General features: G+C 41.7%; 1 protein-coding gene across 1 annotated transcript; it reads left to right on the forward strand.

Annotated features, from left to right (window-relative positions):
• The first annotated feature begins 1526 nt into the window (after window positions 1–1526).
• GPR143 (G protein-coupled receptor 143) lies at window positions 1527–14852 on the forward strand. The gene is made up of 8 exons (XM_074156075.1): window positions 1527–1864; window positions 3547–3656; window positions 7127–7221; window positions 8208–8300; window positions 8797–8906; window positions 10270–10378; window positions 12611–12728; window positions 14185–14852. The coding sequence occupies exons 1-8, from the start codon at window positions 1621–1623 to the stop codon at window positions 14482–14484; spliced, it is 1179 nt and encodes a 392-aa protein (XP_074012176.1). The 5' UTR covers window positions 1527–1620; the 3' UTR covers window positions 14485–14852.
• Window positions 14853–19250: the final 4398 nt, after the last annotated feature.

Below are 19250 nucleotides of genomic sequence, written 5' to 3' on the forward strand. Positions count from 1 at the left end.
ACCTTGCTGATGTTTGGACACCTGCATGTAGGAGTCCGAATCTGCAGGCTAACATTACAGAATCACAGAATCACATGGGGTTGGAAGGGACCTCTGGAGATCATCTAGTCCAACCCCCGTTCTACTCCTGGGGTGACGTAGCTGGGGCAGAGCACTGGGGAGTTCCCTGGGAGCAGGCTGGCTGGATGCATGACATGCCTGGCAGCTGGGGCTCCCGCTGCCGCCCAAGCCCTGCCACCACCGTCCCTCACTGGGAGGCTGCACAGCCCCCACCAGCAGTCAGGAGGCTGACGGGCTCGGTGGGGCTTGTTCTTACACTGGTATGAAGTGTATAAGGTGTCCTTGCGTAATGAGGAACTCAGCTGGTGCCATTTTACTCACGTCTGGTGGCTGTTTTCTCTACTGAGGGCGAACATACTGACTGAAGCCTCTGTGTTTTATAACACCTGCATGCAAAACATCCCACTGTCATTCTCCAGGCCTTCATAGTTTCTGCTAAAAAAATAAGCCGGGCCATTGGAAAAAAAAAATAGAAGGTTAGGTCATTTGTTCTCATAAAGGCTAATTATAAAACCCATGACTGTGTTATTTAACATCCAGTTCACTTTAAGTCTGTTGGCAATGCTGCCTCCTGTATTTCCTGAACGTGTTCCTACAAACAAGTTTTCTGGAGAGGTGAGGGCTGACTCGGAGAGTTTGAAGCTCAGCTGAGAGGGGAGAGTTACTTTTTGTATTTATGATTGTGAGTATTTGCTGCTGTGTCTAATAGGACCCCTGACTTAAGAGATACTGTCTAGCTTATAAAGTAAAAACAAATATTACAGGTCAAATTCCTGATTTCATATTAAACCCTTAACAAATAAAAAAAAAAAAAAAAGAAAAATATTCTTGAGAAATCAAGTGTCCTGGAATTTTCCACGTCAAGCTGATCCAACACAGAGAGTACAGACTAAAGGGAAGACTTTTTGTGTTTGTGGTTTAAATAGGATGAGGTTAATATTGTATTCCTAAATGTAATCTCTTTCTATACTGATAGGATATGGTGTTTCTAAGTTTAATTACAGGGATGAGTGGGTTGTATCGCTACAATTGACATTTGGGTTAGGGTGTGGATTTACAGCCCTGCTCCTCCCTGTAAAGGCTGGGACTGCTTCTGTCTGAACTCATCTTTTCAATTAATTTTCAGTAATTAAAGGGTGCTGTGTGGGATGGGGCTAAAGAGAAACACAATTAAAATGTAATGCTTCTCCTTTGGTATCTGCATCCTTATTTATTTTAAACCATCTTCAGCGCTCTGATGAGTTTAAGTCTTCCTGCATCACATACTGTGCAAGCAGAAATATGCGAGTGAACTGTTGCCAATGGCTCTGAGCAAGCATTGGGCATGTTTCAGATTACACTGTGTTTTCTTGTTCAGATCTGATCTCCTTGCTAGGCGAGGCTGAGAAAGGCAGCTCTAGGGGATTTACTTCCAGCAGCAGGAGCAGCACATGATCCATCAATCGCGTGATTCTCACCACCGAGGCCTAATGGGGAGGGTAAAGAAAAAGCAAACGCTGCCTTGGGGAAGCAGCAGCAGTTTCTTCTGCTTGTGGGGCTCCTCCGCCAGCCGGACGCTTCATGGCTTCTCCCAGGTTAGAAACCTACTGCTGCCCGAACCGAGATGCAGCTACACAGCTAGTGATGAGCTTCCAGCCTGACGTCTTCTGCGGAGTTTGCATTGGCAGCGCCTCCGTCAGTCTGCTACTGACCATCCTGCAGCTCCTGCCAAAGAAGGGACAGAGCCTGCGGAAGATGCCCAAAGCCTCCTCCTCTTCCACCATCCTTCTCCTTATCTCTGTTTGTGACATCCTTGGTGGCTTAGGTAAGCACCAGCTTGATGTCCCTCATCCTTGCTGTAGCAGGCTCTTGTTGCTTTGAGGTACCACAGCCAAATGGAGCCGGTGAGTGGACAACAGAGATTTCTGAGGGAAACATGCTGTATGTATTCACGGGATGATGGGCCTTTGGGGGAGAAAGGTCTCATTTAATAGTTACATTTTAGAAGTAAAAGCTCATGATAAATATAGACCAAAATCTCTACTTCAAAACAAATTCAAATCCAGAACAGTGCCTGGTTCTCAGAGGAAGGCATAAAAGTGGAGGTGAGGCAGCATATTTAAAACTAAAGCTGCCATCAAACATTTTGCTGATCTTTAGGACTGCATTTGGAAGACACTTCCTATATGTCTTTAAATCCCTCAGACCAAGTTTGCCATCTTGTTCATGTGCCAGGCACTTCTCTCGGCACATCATGTCCACTGCAAACGCATTTGAATTGCAGCTGTACACACATCGTGCTGGACACAGGCTTTTGAAATGCAAGCGAAGCTCCCTTATCAAGGGCAACCTGCTGCCCGGCCCCTGGCTGATAGGCTGGAGGAATAAAACAACCAAGAATGAAACAAAATGTGAGTCAAAATGAAACTAATCTGTCTAAATCTGTCCCATCAGTCTATGGCATTTACTGCCAAATTAGGTATAAATTACCATGTCACATGCCATGAAAATACAGGATGAGTTTGTTTCTATAATAACACTTTTTCCCTCACATTAGATAACAGAAGTGGTGCTGGTTTGTGATTCTCTCTCACTGCCTGGGGCGGGAGTGGGATTTCGGGTCTTTTCCCCTCTCATACCTAGCCAGGTATGAAGTTCTCACGTTGCATAATAAGTACCAATATTAAAACAAGCAATCGAGAGGGAAATAAAAAAGGAGATGGAAAAACTGTGTGTGCATTCACCTGCAAGAGGTTCTGTCAGTCAAATGAGGCCAGCAATGGATAAAGTTATTTTTCTCCCTTTCTCTTTCACTGACAAACTCAAACTATTTATTCATCATTGTCTTGAAATTAGACACACTTTGGTGGGTGGGAAACTGTTCTCTCTTGGTGGGAAACCTGGTGGTTTTGTTCTGCTATATGTTGGTGCTTTAATGCCTTTCCAAGCAAACCCAGAAAATCACACTAACAAACCAAGTTCATTTAAACAAATGGGTATCACCTACTTCCAAAGCCCTGCTTTATTCAGTCCTGTGGCAGAGAGGAAAAGAGCTGCTTGTAAAAATGAAGACAGCGAAAAGTGGGAAATATTTTTATCTGCAAGGAGGGATTAATAGAGAAATGAACATTAGTATATGAATATATGCCCGTAAGGTTGTAAGTAGTTAGTTACTGGGTTTTGTCAATCTGTTAAATGATACCAAATTTATTTTAGGGAAGTGCATGACAGTAAGTAAGTGAGATTTTAATCTACGTAACATTTCAAGTCCCAGTGTCTTCAGGCTCTTGGGGCTACTTTCCCTGGGCGATTATAGCAATGTTTAAATAGCGCAGTTGTTCCTCCTCTGCAGCCGTAGCCTTCCAGTGGACGCACAAAATCTGGGCTGCGATGCGAAATATGTAGCTGGGGAGAAGCATGTGACTCAAATCACGCCAGCAGATTCAAAGCATTAATACCTTTTTTTTTGTTGGGTTTTTTTTTTGTTGTTGTTGTTTTTTTCTTTAGGTATGATCTTCAGGTCAAGTGTGTGGCTAGGCTTCCCAGGCTTCATAGCTAACATTTCTGTGGCGAATGGGACCGACGTGTGGCCTTCTGCTTTCTGCGTGGGGAGCGCGGTAGGTGCAGAGACGGCCTCCCCTTCCTCCCGCTGCCGGCTGACGGTCCCTCCTCGTGGGGAGTCTGAAAAGGCAAACCGCTGTGTCCAAAAGGAAGTTTGGCTGTGAGTCAGAGCCTGGATATGATGGTTTCAGCCTCTGCCACACCCCTGCAAGTGTGTTCTTGCCTCCTGCCGAAAGCCCGGCTCCGGGCGGGCTGGGTGCTAGATGCTGCTTGGCGTGCGGGAGGGCACAGGGCAGCACGGGTCAGACTGGCCCCATGCTTTTTGTAGTACCTGCTCCTTGCAGGAGTGCTGGGATAGTGGAGGGCAAGACCTGTACTGAAGTCAGGGGTATGGAGGCGTAAAGGTACTGCAGACATTCCCAAATGGGCAGTGAAACCGCCAGCTGGGTTTGCACCGGCATCGCTGATCCCCCAGCGGATCCCTCGCACCCACAGCATGAGGGTGTCTGCCCACCTTCTCCAGCAGAAATTACAGCCTGTGCGGTGGCATATTGTGGGGGCTGACCGAAACCAGCAGCTCGGGTAGCTTAAATTAGCTTTTGCGGTGTGAGAGTGTGTGCTTTAGGCACACAGTGACTGCAGGGTAAATATACCCAAAGACGCAAAGCTGCTGCAGAAGTTCCATCCCTGCCATGCAGGACTAGGGTTCAGATTGCTGTTTATATGGGCATTCAGAAATGACCACATCTGGCCTAGGCTAATTAAGTATCTTCTGGATTAAAGCACATAAAATAAGAAAATGTAAATGCATTACGAAAGTGCAGATTGAAACTTGGTTTCAAATATTACAATCAATTACTGAGACATATAATTTGAGTTTACTGTACAAGAAAAAGACATGTGTTTACCAAAACATGGAGAATGACAAATAAGACAGATCACTACTGTACCCAGATTCAGTAGGAATGCAGGGTGCCCAGTGAATTAGTGCATGAGCAATAACAGTATTAGCTTTACAATTTGAAATTTACAATATAGAAGAGGATATGCTGCACGTAAACAAAATTATTGAGCTCCAGTAGTTTTTAAATAAAACAATTTGTGCTAAAATGCAACTCACTGTACCTTATATGCCTCTATAACGACAATTTCAGTCATGATACTGTTGCACCATAGAAGCAAATAGCAGTTGTATACATCTATCAGTTCTCAGTTCTGTCATACATGTTTAAATTTTGCTTATTAGATGCAAATATTGACTTTTTTTCTTTGAGGAAAGGGAAACCAGCAACATCAATATCTTGTAGCAAGTCGTATTCAAAATCCATGTTTCCCTATGTCTTAAATTTCACTTTCTGGCCCTTAACACAAAAAAATAATAAATATTTTTAAACAGTGACAAAGATACTGTATGCAGACTGTTTGTTTTTCATTCGGATCTCAGGTTAGATGGGGAGCAGCATAGCGGTCTACCACAATTTTTATTTTCCCTTTCTTGGACTCCAGCAAAGTGCTGTAGTTTGAGTCACTTGCTAAATTTAGATTTAATTATGTTGGAATGAAAAATAACCCTCCTTCCACTCACTTCCCCTAACATATTCTCGTGTGAGTTAATAAAATGTCTCTGATTCTATTTTATTTTTCTTTTGCTGCTATTGTTTGTTTTCACTTACCCACAAGCCAATACAAACTCCAAATAGTGAGGCCTTTAGGCAGGGTACTCCTCTGGTTTGCAGAGGGGCACCTTCCCAGGCACTGTAGCAAGATGTATCATTTTGCAAAAAGGTGAGGTAGTGTATGAAGATTTTGAGTTTAGGTGCATCTGATTTATATTATTGTTGGAGGCAGTCTGTCTATGTTGGATTTTCCAGTGGAAAGACCCCACCGTTTATTTGTGTGTGTGTGTATAGTAAATTGTGCATTTTTAAACTGTAAATACATAAAAATGCCCATGAAGTTATATGATGAGAGCTATGGATAAAGTGCATTGCAAGGAATTGTAATTTATTAAATTGTACGTTTATTTTCTGACTCCTGTGCACTAGCAAAATGTTAGTGCCCTTCTGTTCACTAGCAAAAAAAGTGCACTAGCAATGTGTTTCAATTAAATACTGAATAATTCATGTCACAAATGACTAGAGGCAGAGTCTACACCCATGGAGGAAGGAAGTATTTCCCAGCTTGATTTACCTTTTGGAGGAAGGAATAGTAGATCTCTATTCACTGACGTTTGGCTCAGTAACAAGTATGTTGGTTTCCAGCTGTAAAAGGATGCTACTATGGAGCTGTAACAAAGGATATTCAAATAAGAAATGAAAGAGGGCTCAGAGGGAAGGTAATCTGAATATTAAAATAATTCCAGACTATTACAAAGGGCCATCTCCTGTGGGGAAGAAATTTGAAGTCTATAAACAGCAGCAAAGAAAGGTCACTTATCTTATATAGGCTCATGGGAAAAATGCATAGGGTCAGCTCACAAATGCTGAGGAATTTAACTTGACTTGAACCTGTTTCCTTCAGATTTTTATTGAAGAAATCAGTCAGGGAGTTCAGTATGGATAGTGTTCCCAGAGAGTGAGTGATATTTTTGTTAATGACCTTTTTTCCTTAATAACTGTTCCCTGAATCGGATTCTTATCCATGGAGAAAACATCCGTCACATGCCAAACCCACAATGCCCAGGCACTCTGTGGTGATGACTGACCTCAGTTATATTTTCATGCCTCAGCTACTGAGAAACTACTAAAATTTTAATCTAAAATTAAAACTTCCTTACTATAAATTTCTTTGGGCTTCACTCATGACATTGAAATGAGCCATGAAAATGATCAGAGGGATGGAGCACCTCCCCTATGAAGACAGGCTGAGAGAGCTGGGGTTGTTCAGCCTGGAGAAGAGAAGGCTCCGGGGAGACCTCATAGCAGCCTTCCAATATCTGAAGGGAGCCTACAGGAGAGCCGGAGAGGGAGTCTTTGTCAGGAAATGTAGTGACAGGACAAGGGGTAATGGTTTTAAATTGGAAGAGGGGAGATTTAGATCAGATATGAGGAGGATATTCTTTACTGTGAGGGTGGTGAAACACTGGAACAGGTTGCCCAGGGAAGCTGTGGATGCCCCATCCCTGGAAGTGTTCAAGGCCAGGCTGGATGGGGCTTTGAGCAACCTGGTCTAGTAGAAGATGTCCCTGCCCATGGCAGGGGGGTTGAAACTCAATGATCTTTAAGGTCCCTTCCAACTCTAACCATTCTATGATTCTATGATTCTATGATTGAGGGCTAGGACTAGAGAGGTAAATAACAGGTTTTCTAAAGAACAGAGTAAGTTGTGAGAGCAAATGCTGTTCAATTTACCTATGACTACAGCAATGCTGTTACTGTGATTTTGAGTAAGATTTCGTATTTCTTGATCTCAGCTGGAAAATACACACATTTAAAGAAAAATCACCAGGCTAAAGGTTTGAGTCCCTTCCTTGTTCCCAGTGGTGCTTGAGAAGCAGCTGTGACATTTGGTATTTTTTTCCCTGCAGATGTGGATCCAGCTATTATATAGTGCTGGCTTCTGGTGGTTGTTTTGCTACGCCGTTGATTCGTACTTGGTGGTAAGAAGATCAGCTGGACTGAGGTACCAGAGTTAAAGCTCTAAAGTCATTATTTTTCCTTCCAACACTGTACGTCCATGCTTGTGTGCAGCTGTCTAAGTGTATAAGTGAAGCTTGTACAATCATCTGATGTTTATACAGTTACCAGGGAATGATACGGATGCGTGGTGTGCTAAGTGCTTAAATTGCTGGGGCAATTTAAGATATTTGTTTGTTTATGTCCAAATGGAATTTAAATGTAACTGAATTCATTTAACCTTTGGAAAAATAGGGAGCAGATCAGGGTCTATAAACTTTATTGCAGTGAGATACTATTTTTGTCCTTCCTCTGTACCTGAAATTGATTCTTGTGGCAAGAAAAATGTTATCCTGAAAATAATATACTCCATCCCTGTTAATAAAAAAAAAAAAAATCATATGTATTTGGGGCCTGATTCTAAGATCAGATTAAACAATACACAGATACAGGCTTGATACACAGATCTGAACCTCCCTAAGATGGGTGCAGTATGTGAGTCTAAAGATAAGCATTACCTGGTCTAATGGGGGGGTGTCCTTGCCCATGGCAGAGGGGTTGGAACTCAATGATCTTTAAGGTCCCTTCCAACTCTAACCATTCTATGATTCTATAATTCCCTGCAAATTACAGAAGGTGGTTTATTTGACTGTTCAGCTCTATTCAAATCCCCTAATTTGTTCTCTGCAGGAGAAATGAAAGATGGAGGGGTTCCTTCTGGAGATTTGGGCATAAGAGACAAGCTTTCCACCCTACAGGTTGGAGGACACAGGACTTCTGTGTGCAAGCTTGAACAACTGCTTTGGCTGATCCTTTTCCTGAAGGATGCCCCTGCCCCACGTGCTTTCCTTAGTTTAATGTACTGCCAATGTTGTTCTGCAATATTTCTTATTTGTAAAGCTCTTTTTCAGTGGGGGTCCTATTTTTATGTTGCACTTTGGGAAGTGTAAGGTTTAGTATCTTTAATTAGCCTGTCCTCTTTGGTGCCTGCAGTACAATTGTGCTGTACCACATGATGACGTGGGGCCTCGCGGTGATGCTCTGCGTGGAGGGAATTGCACTGCTTTACTACCCTTCTCTCTCCAGGTAAGCAGGGCTCTGGGAACAACCTGCAAAACCATAGACCTCTCTGGTCATTTGAATGTCTCTTGCTCAGCTTTAGAGACAGACGTCCAAATGTTGGCCTTTTTTGATCTTTGACAAGCATGTCCTGCTGAGTCAGTGAGTATTCTAGAAATACCTGCCTGGGTTTCAGGGGGCCCTGAAGAAATATGCCCAGCAATACAGGCACTTGGGTGTGCTGCAGCACTGACACAGCTTCTCCTGTGTGCCACTGTTCCCCCACTCCTGGTTTTAGCTTTGTATTTGTTCCTTTAAATTTGAGAAAAATACACAGACAATGTATGTTAATAAACTTTGTGTCCCAAGTGAACTGGTGTTGAAGCTCTGTGAATTAAAAACGTAGCATCTGTTTGCATCGTTTATTTTTATACATTAAAGGTGACATAGATAGAATAGCCAGAACTGTCACATGTAGATTAAAAAAAAACAAACGCGTAAGCTGTTAATGATTTTTTCTCAGCTGTGAAAATGGCTTGGAGCATGCAATCCCACATTACATCACAACCTATGCCCCGCTCCTGCTAGTGCTGGTTGTCAACCCCATCCTGTTTAGGAGGACAGTATCAGCAGGTATGTTCCTAAAGGCCAGTATGAATCAGTATGTGTTATTTAGCAACGTAACAATACTGTAAAAAATCATGCCTGTGCATTCAGTGATGTGGGATAGCTCCTCATTAGATCATAAAGATACAGCAAAGGGTGGGAGGGAGTTGCCTATTGAAATGAAGATACCATCTTGATGGGAAATTTGCCCTAGAGACACACTCTGGTGATGTACTCAAGCTATGCTGTTATAAACCTCTGCTGCAGATTGGCAGATGTGTTTCTATGTTACTCAATCACTCTTCATTTAAAGTATTTGAGGCAGTGTATAGTGGATGCTTAACTCTACTGCAGTATCAGCACCAATCTGGATTTTGGAATGTAATTTATTCTGGTTTAAAGATAATGTTGATGAGATCTGATAGTTGATTTCACTTCTTGGCAGCCCTGGAGCTAAAAAAATAATTAAATATGATCAGAATTTTGTCATTCCTCGTTCTGAGATTATGAAACAAATGGGGATTGTACATAACTGAGTTGGGATCTGGAAGTTCCCATTTAATTTATTATCCAGTGTTTTGAAGAAATGAGACTGAAAAAAAGCCACAGATTCAATACATTCTTTGCATGTAATATGATCAGTGTTAGATGTTTGCAGCACCTGAATTCATGCTTATTGTCTACACTGAATATATGAAAACAGGAACAGAAGACTCTGTATTCCCAGTTCAGTCTTCATCCCATCTGTCCTACATCCCTCAGGAATACTAATTTTCAAAGGAACAGTTGTTCCTTTAAAAAGTTGTTCCTATAAAAAGTCATTTTTTTATGGGAAAATACACACTGAGTATATTTGTGTTTGTGCACATGTATATTCCTTGAGATATCTGAACAGTATGTGGCATAACTGTCTATTTTTGCTGACATTGCACCTTCAAGTTCTAGAGGTGTAGCCAATGTTATATTAATTGCACAATGAAATATAATGTGCATAATAGGATATAATGTATTCTATTTTAGTCTAGACATCACATAATAAACATATCATTATATCACACATTATATAGAGGTTATAAGCACTACTTTTTTGTTATAAAAGAATAGTATGTTGACCATAGTATTTTCTATTTTCAGTGGGAGTGAGAGAAGAAAAATCAGATAGTGGGATATCACTTATTTTAGGAATCCATAATGGATGTACTTCTTTTCCTTTGGTATTAGACTTTACGTGAGATTTATGTATGATGGTGCTTCCAGCTTCTGAATTGCTGCTGGAGACAAATCTATCCGTTTCTTTGTTCCCTCTTAAGAGATACCTATCTTCTGTACCCTTGTGCCTATCACTAAAAAGATACGCATATGTTAATGAACATAATTGTATACTTTCCAGTTGCCTCCTTACTGAAAGGGAGACAAGGGATTTACACAGAGAATGAGAGACGTCTGGGGACAGAGATCCAGATCCGCTTCTTCAAAATTATGCTGGTATTCATTATTTGGTAAGAGGTGCATTATTTTGGTTTAAACTGCCTTTCTCCCAGCTGGAGAGGGTGGGGGACAAGAATAGAGTCTGACAGGTTGCTTCATTTGTTTGTCTTTATGCTTGGAAGGGAAGGTGTCTAAGGAAGAAGTAGTTCTAAAGTAGTTCACAAAGTAGCTGAATCACTCATGTAGCATCACAAGGCTGTGAGGAAATGATAAAAATGTTTAACCGACAGGAAAACAATAACCCCAAGAAACAATAGCGAAAAAAAACCCCACACAACATTGGGCATAGACTAAAGCTGTCTGGAGCAGTAGTGCCCCAGCACTGTGGGGTCATAGACAGCTTTCCATACCCAAGATTTCTCAGAGTCTCTTGTCACCAAGCACATCACTGAAAAACTACAATAAATGTGTTTCTAAGATAGGCTTCATGGCCCTTACTATGATTCTATATGATTATAGCCACCTGGAGTGGTACTGGATGCACACAGCAAAACTGAACTGAAACAGGACCTGCTTTTGAAGGAAAGGCTTTTTCTGCAATCTCACAATTATCCCACAGCAATAAAGGCAGCAGAAGGAGTGGTGATCCTCTCTACAAGGGTCTGTACAATGACCTAGCAAGGAGGAGTCACTGCTATGAAATGTCTACTACCTCCATGGGTAATACAAGCAACAGAGGAGGGAGAAAACAGTCCTGGAGCAGTGAAATGACTTGGCCAAACTTATCAGTCTCTACAACTACTTAACTTTTTTATCCACAGGTACCTTAATGCACATTACATCATTGCTTTAAAAGGCTGAGCAGGGAGAAAGACTGCCTTTTTATCTTCTCCTGCCTGCCGTATACTGGAGTGCTCTGAAGGGAAATTATTATCTTTTCTTGGGAAGTAACAGAGTCTGCTTGGCTCAAGAGAGAGGTTTCTAGTGCGAAGGGTGAGGTAGCCAGCAGGAGATGGGGGGAGAGACAGCAGCAAAGGATCCTGCAGGATGGCTTCCTGGAAATTGTTTAAAATAATGAGGAGCAGAGATTTAGCCAGGCTTCCAGGGCTTTGGAAAGAAAGCCCAGAGGCACTACAGAAGTGTGTTGCAACCTAAGGAATGGTGGCCAGCTTGCTGGTCTGGGAGCAAGCATGAAAGAAAGGACCGGTTCCCCAAGGACACAGTGGGGACATTCGTTTATTTCCATTCTGTCTCATTCTGGGTTTTCCTATAAAAAAAAAAAAAAAAAATCACAGCTCTAGTTTTGGATTCTGTTCTCCTAATAAAAGAGAAACTTTAGAGTATAAAAACTCTTTCAAAGGTTACTGCAAGGAAAGACTGAGGCAGTCCCATCTCAGGAGTTTAGGGAAGATTCCCTGCCATCCCAGAAGTCAGATATGAGATGAGTTAGCCAAAGACAACAGGTTGGGGCAGTTTGGGGTAGAAGAGATGTCTGCAGATTTGGGAGGGGAGGGCAGGAGGACATGTATAAATCGCTGTAGAAAGTATGACATGGATGCTGATGGTTTTCTTTCTGAAGCTGCAATAGGACTGCATAGAAACGCTGGTCTGACTGTTTAGATGTCATAAGAAGTTACAGCCATTTACTATAACCTTTAGTTAGTGTAGAATATACTCAGTTTCTTTCACAGAATAAGGTTTGATTATGCTTATCCTTCTTTGGAGACAGACGTTACCTTTATTCCAAAAAAATTATGGCATTTTCAAGGATTTTAAAGTAAACTTTGGTTTTAGCTTGTAGTTTTTTTACATACATTTTAAAGTCTGATGTAGCCTAAGCCTGGAATTCTAACTTCAGCTAGAGTTTCAGCAGCCTTTTACAATACCCAAACATATATTTGCTTTCTTTATCTGTGAGCACTACTCTCTTAAGACACAAGCAAAAGAAGTCAGCATGCATGACGTTCCCATTATGGATCCTAGTTGTTTATCAGTTTTGTCCTGCAATTTACTATTCTGCAGCAAGATCAAATGATTAGGTTTTTGGGTTTGTGGGGGGTTTTTTTGGGGTGGAGATGTATTTTTGTTGTTGTTATGTTGTTTTCTTTGTCTAGGCCTGTTTTAGCAGGTAAGTGTCTGGTGTTTGATCTCAGAGACCTACTGGTCCCTTGAGATTGAGAAAACATTAAAAAAAATCTCACTCTCCTTATTAGTGATCCTAATTTCTATAATTTGAAAGTATAGCATATTTTACATGTACATTCATATATATATAACTGTCCTCTTCTTTATTCCTGCAAAAGCTGGTCATCCAATATCATCAATGAAAGCCTTTTGTTCTACCTCGAAATGCAGCCAGATATCAATGAAATGCCCTTGAAGAACATTAGAAGCGCTGCACTGATCACATGGATTATAATGGTAGGTCAGCCGTGACATTGCTTAGTCTTAGAAATCACTTTTATAAGACTGGTGGAACAGCATCAGTATAGTGAGTTGCTTATGATTTTTAGGGACATAAACACTCAGAAAATCAAAGGAGAAAAGCAGAAAATAAGAGAGAGGAAGGAGTGGTCACTGGAAGTGCTTTTTACATATAAACTTTGCCAAAAATGTACCAAAGACTAACTCTAACTTTTTCTCCCATTTACTGGAGTAAGCCTTTTCTTTGTGAGTGATTGCTACCCATTTTAAGATCAGACAACTACAATGTTTTCTAGTCTAACCTTGCTAACCTCTGCCATAATGCGAGCTACAAAGTTTTAGCTCATAATTCCTGAAGGGTTACCCAATAAAATGGGCATTTTCTGGTAATTTCCAGTAGTTCTTTATTATAAAGAATAATTGCATCTTATATCATGACATTTGGATAATTATTTGAGGACAAAGGTGTGAAAAATCATGAAAGCAATGCACCAAAAAATAGCTTTAAGATGCTGGCCTCTTACTGTACCCTCCCCTCTTTTCTCCTATTGGAATATTTGACAAGGGATTTTTCAGAGGTGATAATGCAGGTTCCTTTTCCAAGAGTTTATTCTGGAGCTGTTAAATACCTGTAAGGCCTGAGCATGCTTTGTGTAGTTAAGCCCTTGAGCAGTTTTGTATTGAAGGGTTAAGTGATGCAACTGATTTGATACAACCTCCTCCTCTGGCAAGGAGTGAACACATTCACCTGACAGGGACCTTCCCCTTGCTCACCTGGAGAGCAAGAGGTCAGGTCTAGGAACTGAGCTTTTTTTTAAATTGGCTGTAAAAATAATTGGTCTTTTGTCATGGGAAAAGTAGAAACAGCTAAAGCCATTTACTTGCCAAGCATCCCACTGCACTGGGAACAGAAACAATTTTTTTTTTTAAATCACTCGGGATTTTCTTTTTCAGTGTCTCTCCCCTGTTTTTCCATCCCACTTCGATGGACATTTTCACTGGCTCAGGAATCTGCAGCAATTCCAGACAGATCAATTCCTGCTATTTTTAAAAACTTGACTGTGTGTGCTAGTGTCTGCTCTCATATATTTGACTTGGCTTCTAGTGAAAAATATAATATTTGCTTTTGTGAATAAAAAAGTCTACAGCTTGTGGGGAAAGTTAAAAACACACCAGGGGAATGACCAGCTAGAATTCATGCTAGAAAACCATTTGGTGCTTACTGTTTACTGGGATGGCCTCAGCATATTGGACCAACAGGTCATGGTATTTCACTCCAATTTGTTTATGTCTGCAATGGGAACAACATACATTTCTATTTGCATGCATATCACGTCTTTTAAAGATGGCAGTTTTTCAGTGGAAGGGAAGTTGTTAATGCATGCAAAATGTTTAGCTGGAGTTCAAAATGAAGCCTTGCTGGCCTAACTCCTGTTGCACTTCTCTTTCCTAGGGGGTTCTTAATCCGATGCAAGGCTTCCTCTTCACATTAGCTTTCTATGGCTGGACAGGATGGAGAGTGGACTTGAAATGGCGAAAAAGAGAAATACCCTGGGAATCAATGTCCTCATCAACTGTGGGTGAAAATGCCTATCCCTCACCAGTGAACTACCAAAGCAACATCCATGATTCAAAGAAGATATCGACAACTGACAGCCAGCAGACTGACGAGGCTATAAGCGTGTTGTCTGAAGGTAACACTAGCAGTGATGACAGATTAACCAGGAGCTCTCCCATCTACCAGGGCTGGTAGTTCACAGGCGCAGAGCTGGATCCCACTTCTCACATTTTCAAGACTCATAAAACCACGTCACTGTGTGAACCGTTGCATACTCTGAAATTAGGTTTGTGCCCAATGGCTTGATGGCATTTCCTATAACTTGCGTGTGTGAGAGAGAGCATGTGAGATGCAGAGAAATCATGGTTTGTCTTCTTTTGCCTTATAGGAGATGTGTTAAAAGGTATAAAAGCTGATCCTTCTTCAGATGGATTATATCTCTGCAAAGATCTGTTTTACTTATGATTCATTTACATCCATTTTGTTTTAATTTGTCTTGTAACTTCCATATGGTAGAAGAGTCTTTTCTTTAAATAAATTGCCTATTAATATGTTGGGTTTTTAAATGTGTTGCCTTGCTTGCTTTACTCAGCATAAAATTCCTTACCCAGAATTACAGCTCTAGGATTTCCACCATTTCCAGCCTTGACACTCTGGTAAAACATTAGTGACAGCAAACTTTGACATAAGCACAAATATTTCCTGTTTATGTAGAATCTCACTGACATAGTCTTCTTTTAGCTTGTTTATATGAATTTTCAGTTTGGTTTTATCTAGGGAGCTGAAAGGCTTTTAAAAAAAAATAATAACCAAGCCCATCCTAGACTCCATAAACACTTCGGAGTAATGGTTCCAGTTCACACTTGGTTCAAGCAAAAATAACCCTTCAAACTATTCTTTAGTATGGATTCAGTTTGATCTGTATGTGTACTTGTCTAACAGGATTATGACTGCTAGGGGCAGGTGCCTTAAGAGATAACGTTTGCAAAAAAACACCTAGATGATCTGAGTGCTTATCAAAAAAGAGAGTAAGTAGAATTGATAGTCCTTTCTCTGAGGTGTGCTCTAGTTTAGGTATTCATCTGCTGAATGAAGAGATATTAAATCCATTCTCCTTATCTTCTCAGATACATACCCCTTTTGGTGCAGTGCCTTAAGTACCTATATCCAAACAATTCCTGGGATTGGTTGAAAGTTAAGAAAAAATTGTGGTCATGTCTACTCCCAGGCTTTTAACTTCATATCAAGAGAAGAAGTAGTACGATTTAAGTCTGGTTGTGCTGGAAGCTGTTTACAACACAGTTTGACCGATGGCATGGTGGGACCCCCTTGAGCCCAGGGAACCTCCCTCCCTTCCTTCAGCGTGTGGCCAGGGCCGGGTGTAAAACAAAACCGATTTTATAAACCCTATTCACATCCACTTTGGCTGAATTTCACTGGCTGTCCACACCCTTCTTTTCTAACCCAGTTCAGTCCCAGCTACAGTAAAAAAAAAATTAAAAAAAAAATATGTATTGTTAAAGACAGCTGAAAGGTTAGTGCAGTAATAACATGAAGCTGTATTACTTGGGGGAATCCCAGGATGATTAGAGATGTAGGATCAGCAACTATACAGAAAAATATTGATTTGCTATTTTAAATAAATCTCCTTCTTGAACTAATTGTTTGATGCAAAGATGTTAAACAATGATGGGATAATTATTTAAGCAGACCATTACGGAGCTGTGGTTGGTTTATAGCAAATCTTTTACATTGTGCCCTGTAGAAACCTTTGTGGTTTTATGGCTTTGTATTTCAGTTCTAGTTGTCAGAAATACTGTCAGATCACCAAATCCTTTCTTGTCATCACAGTCATTTTTTTCTTAGCTAAATATGAAGAGAAAGCACAGGGACTTGGGAGCAGATTATATTGATCCTTTTGAAACAGAGACCACATTTTTGGTGCAACACTCATCACATCTGGGTTCAAAAGAGGAGAAAAAAGTGGAGGTGGAATTGTTGGTAAACCTTTTCAGATGCTAGGGTGTGGGCCAAGCTGCAAAACCCTAAAACCAAATAAACAGCCTCTGGCTTCACAGGAATCGTCATGTGGCATAAAAGCACTTGGGAGGTGAGAGGCTGCAGCAAGAGGCCCTGTGAGAGGACTGAACAGCCAATCCCTCCTTCCTTTCCCTGCTCCAGGGCACACGTGGGACAGACTCGGTGCCCAAGCCCTGGCTCCCTGAGACCCTGAGCAGCCCCTGAGCAGTGCCAGGGGGCTGCTGGTGCTGGAGCACCCCTGCTCTGGGGCAGCCTCCCACAAGGGCCATGCTTTGCTCCCCTCCTTTTCTTGTTCTTTCAGGGTGGTCCTTGGGAAGTGTGTGGCGTGTCTCTGCATTGGGATGTCATCATGAAAGATTAGGACCCATCTGAGAGCTTAGAGACAGCTAAGCTAATGCTGATGCACTGAGAACATGAAATGGGGCCCAGCAGAGCAAACCAACAGCAGTTTTTAACTTACGAATGAAGTAGGTGTGAGGAGAGTTTCCTTACCTGCTGGTCCCAGGCTCTTGTGAATGTACATGAGACATTCCTCCATGGCTTAAAATGGTGTGATAATTGGTTCTGCTCATGTGTCACCATGACCACATTTGATTTCACCCTACATGGACCTTGTTCTTGCCTCACCATTCAACCATTCAGGCAAAGCGTTGTGTTCTCAAGCTGCACCCATCTCTTCCCAGCAGGATGGTGCTTTTGAGGTGCATCTCCCGATTGCCCCCCCTGCCTGTGCTTGCTGCAGGCAGGTCACAGGGCAGCCTTGGGCTTCATTTTGGGGCAAAGTGTGTGCTCCAAGAGTCAGCGAGGGCACACTATAGACACTGTGTCCTGGACAGTATAGCTGTAACACAGACCTAAACACTGGGCCATGAAAATGATCAGAGGGATGGAGCACCTCCCCTGTGAAGGCAGGCTGAGAGAGCTGGGGTTGTTGGGCCTGGAGAAGCGAAAAGTCCGGGGAGGCCTTCCAATATCTGAAGGGAGCAGCCTTCCAATATCTGAAGGGATACCAATACATATACCAATATCTGAAGGGATACCAATAGCAGCCTTCCAATATCTGAAGGGAGCCTACAGGAGAGCCAGAGAGGGACTCTTTGTCAGGAAATGTAGTGACAGGACAAGAGGTAATGGTTTTAAATTGGAAGAGGGGAGTCTTAGATTAGATATTAAGACAAAATTCTTTACTGTGAGGGTGGTGAAGCACTGGAACAGGTTGCCCAGGGAAGCTGTGGATGCCTCATCCCTGGAAGTCTTCAAGGCCAGGCTGGATGGGGCTTTGAGCAACCTGGTCTAGTGGAGGTGTCCCTGCCCACGGCAGGGGGTTTGGAACTCGATGATCTTTAAGGTCCCTTCCAACTCTAACCATTCTATGATTCTATGATTCTTAAGCATGCCACCCACTCTTCACTAAGAACAACCTTGTGCTTATCAGCACATAGAAGAACATCCTAGTTTTCATTTTGGTGTCAATTTGTATCTGCATAGTCATTATAGTGTGTTAATCCCAGACCTCCAGCCTATGATCTGTTCAAATATTCCCATTTTCAGGAGCATGCTGGCAGGCTATTCTGGAGAATGTGGGCAGTGCTTGTCTCCGGCCTAAATATTTGTTTTCTTAGGTGTGCTTCAAACATGGCTTGGGTTAACAGGGGAGAGATCTCATCAATCCCTAAGTCCATAGATGCAGTCAGAGTCTATGGTCTTCGTCTTACGCTGGCTGTGGCAGCGGCTCTCTTCTACGGTCACACAGCCCTTCAGTTCACCAGCAGAATGCAGCTATTCCTCTGAAATAGCAACATGTGACTCAGAGTAGGAGTCAGAGGAAAAGTAAATAGGGGAAGAAGATCAGATATTGTCTGATAAAATATATGTAGCTAAAGTCCTGCTTTGAGAGTATAGCAATTGTCACTTTTAGTTTATTTTGCGCATATTAGAGCACAACAAAGTCTTTCTGAATTTATTGAAGGGGAAAAAATGTAAATTTAAAAAAATAGTTGAATCCATGCACTGAAATAAAATTGCTGTAGTGGATAAAATGGGTATCTCTGCATACAGGGCCATGCAGCTGAATTGCCTCTATTCAACACCCTCCTCGCCTCCCAGCCAGCTTATCAAATCCAACCATTCGCAGTAAGTGTTCTCTGTATTCACCAAAACTTATTTTAAGCCCTCAAAGATAAAATGAAAACTTCCAGGAAAAGTGTCCTCTCATATCTTGTAATACTTTCTTAAAGACTTCTAGCTGTTCTCTGCTGGCGGAAGAGGATGTGTGGAACTGCCAGTCTCATACATTTAATTGCTATTTTATTTGGCCAGATGTTCAGGCTAATTGCAAAGCTGAAATATGAGCACTAGTAAAATCATAAACTACTCGAATAGGCAGACTTCTTGCATACCAAAGCTCTGCATTTATGAGGTCCACCAGATGTCTGAATACCAAAATCCTAACTACACCTCTCATTAAGCCCTTCCTCTAGTCTTGTAGACCAAATATATGGAGAAAGCTAGAAAGTGAGATGATAAATGTCATTCCCCTGCCCCCTTCATCCACTGTATAACAGGGCTTGACTTGTAATTCAGGAGTTGTCCTTGTATATTCATGATGAAAAGTTATCTGATCTTCTAAAATTTTCTTAATTTTCATGGATTCCTCAGGTTTACAGTAATCCCAGATGGAGATCACTAAACCACATGGCAACTAACGTCATTTTAATATAGGTCAGATGATATCTGGGTAACTCATCCTTTAAGGAGCAGGCATGCATCTGTGTGGATAGTGAAGCTGGCAGCTGAAGAAGATGCAGTCTTACTGAGAGAAAAATAGGGAGCACAGTTAGATCCAGGGATGCATTTGAATCTGTTTTCCTGGGCGGTTTATATTCCCTAGGGTATGCTCTGAGCTGTATGGAAAGTTGGTT

Source organism: Numenius arquata, chromosome 1 (assembly GCF_964106895.1).
Source record: "Numenius arquata chromosome 1, bNumArq3.hap1.1, whole genome shotgun sequence".
Taxonomy (NCBI): Eukaryota; Metazoa; Chordata; class Aves; order Charadriiformes; family Scolopacidae; genus Numenius; species Numenius arquata.

Bases quoted from the DNA above. Each gene is read 5' to 3' on its own strand.
- GPR143 (XM_074156075.1), top strand. From the start codon at position 1,621: ATGGCTTCTCCCAGGTTAGAAACCTACTGCTGCCCGAACCGAGATGCA. The intron at 7,222-8,207 runs GTACCAGAGTTA...TGGTGCCTGCAG, and splicing joins AGAAGATCAGCTGGACTGAG to TACAATTGTGCTGTACCACA. The intron at 10,379-12,610 runs GTAAGAGGTGCA...TTCCTGCAAAAG, and splicing joins ATGCTGGTATTCATTATTTG to CTGGTCATCCAATATCATCA.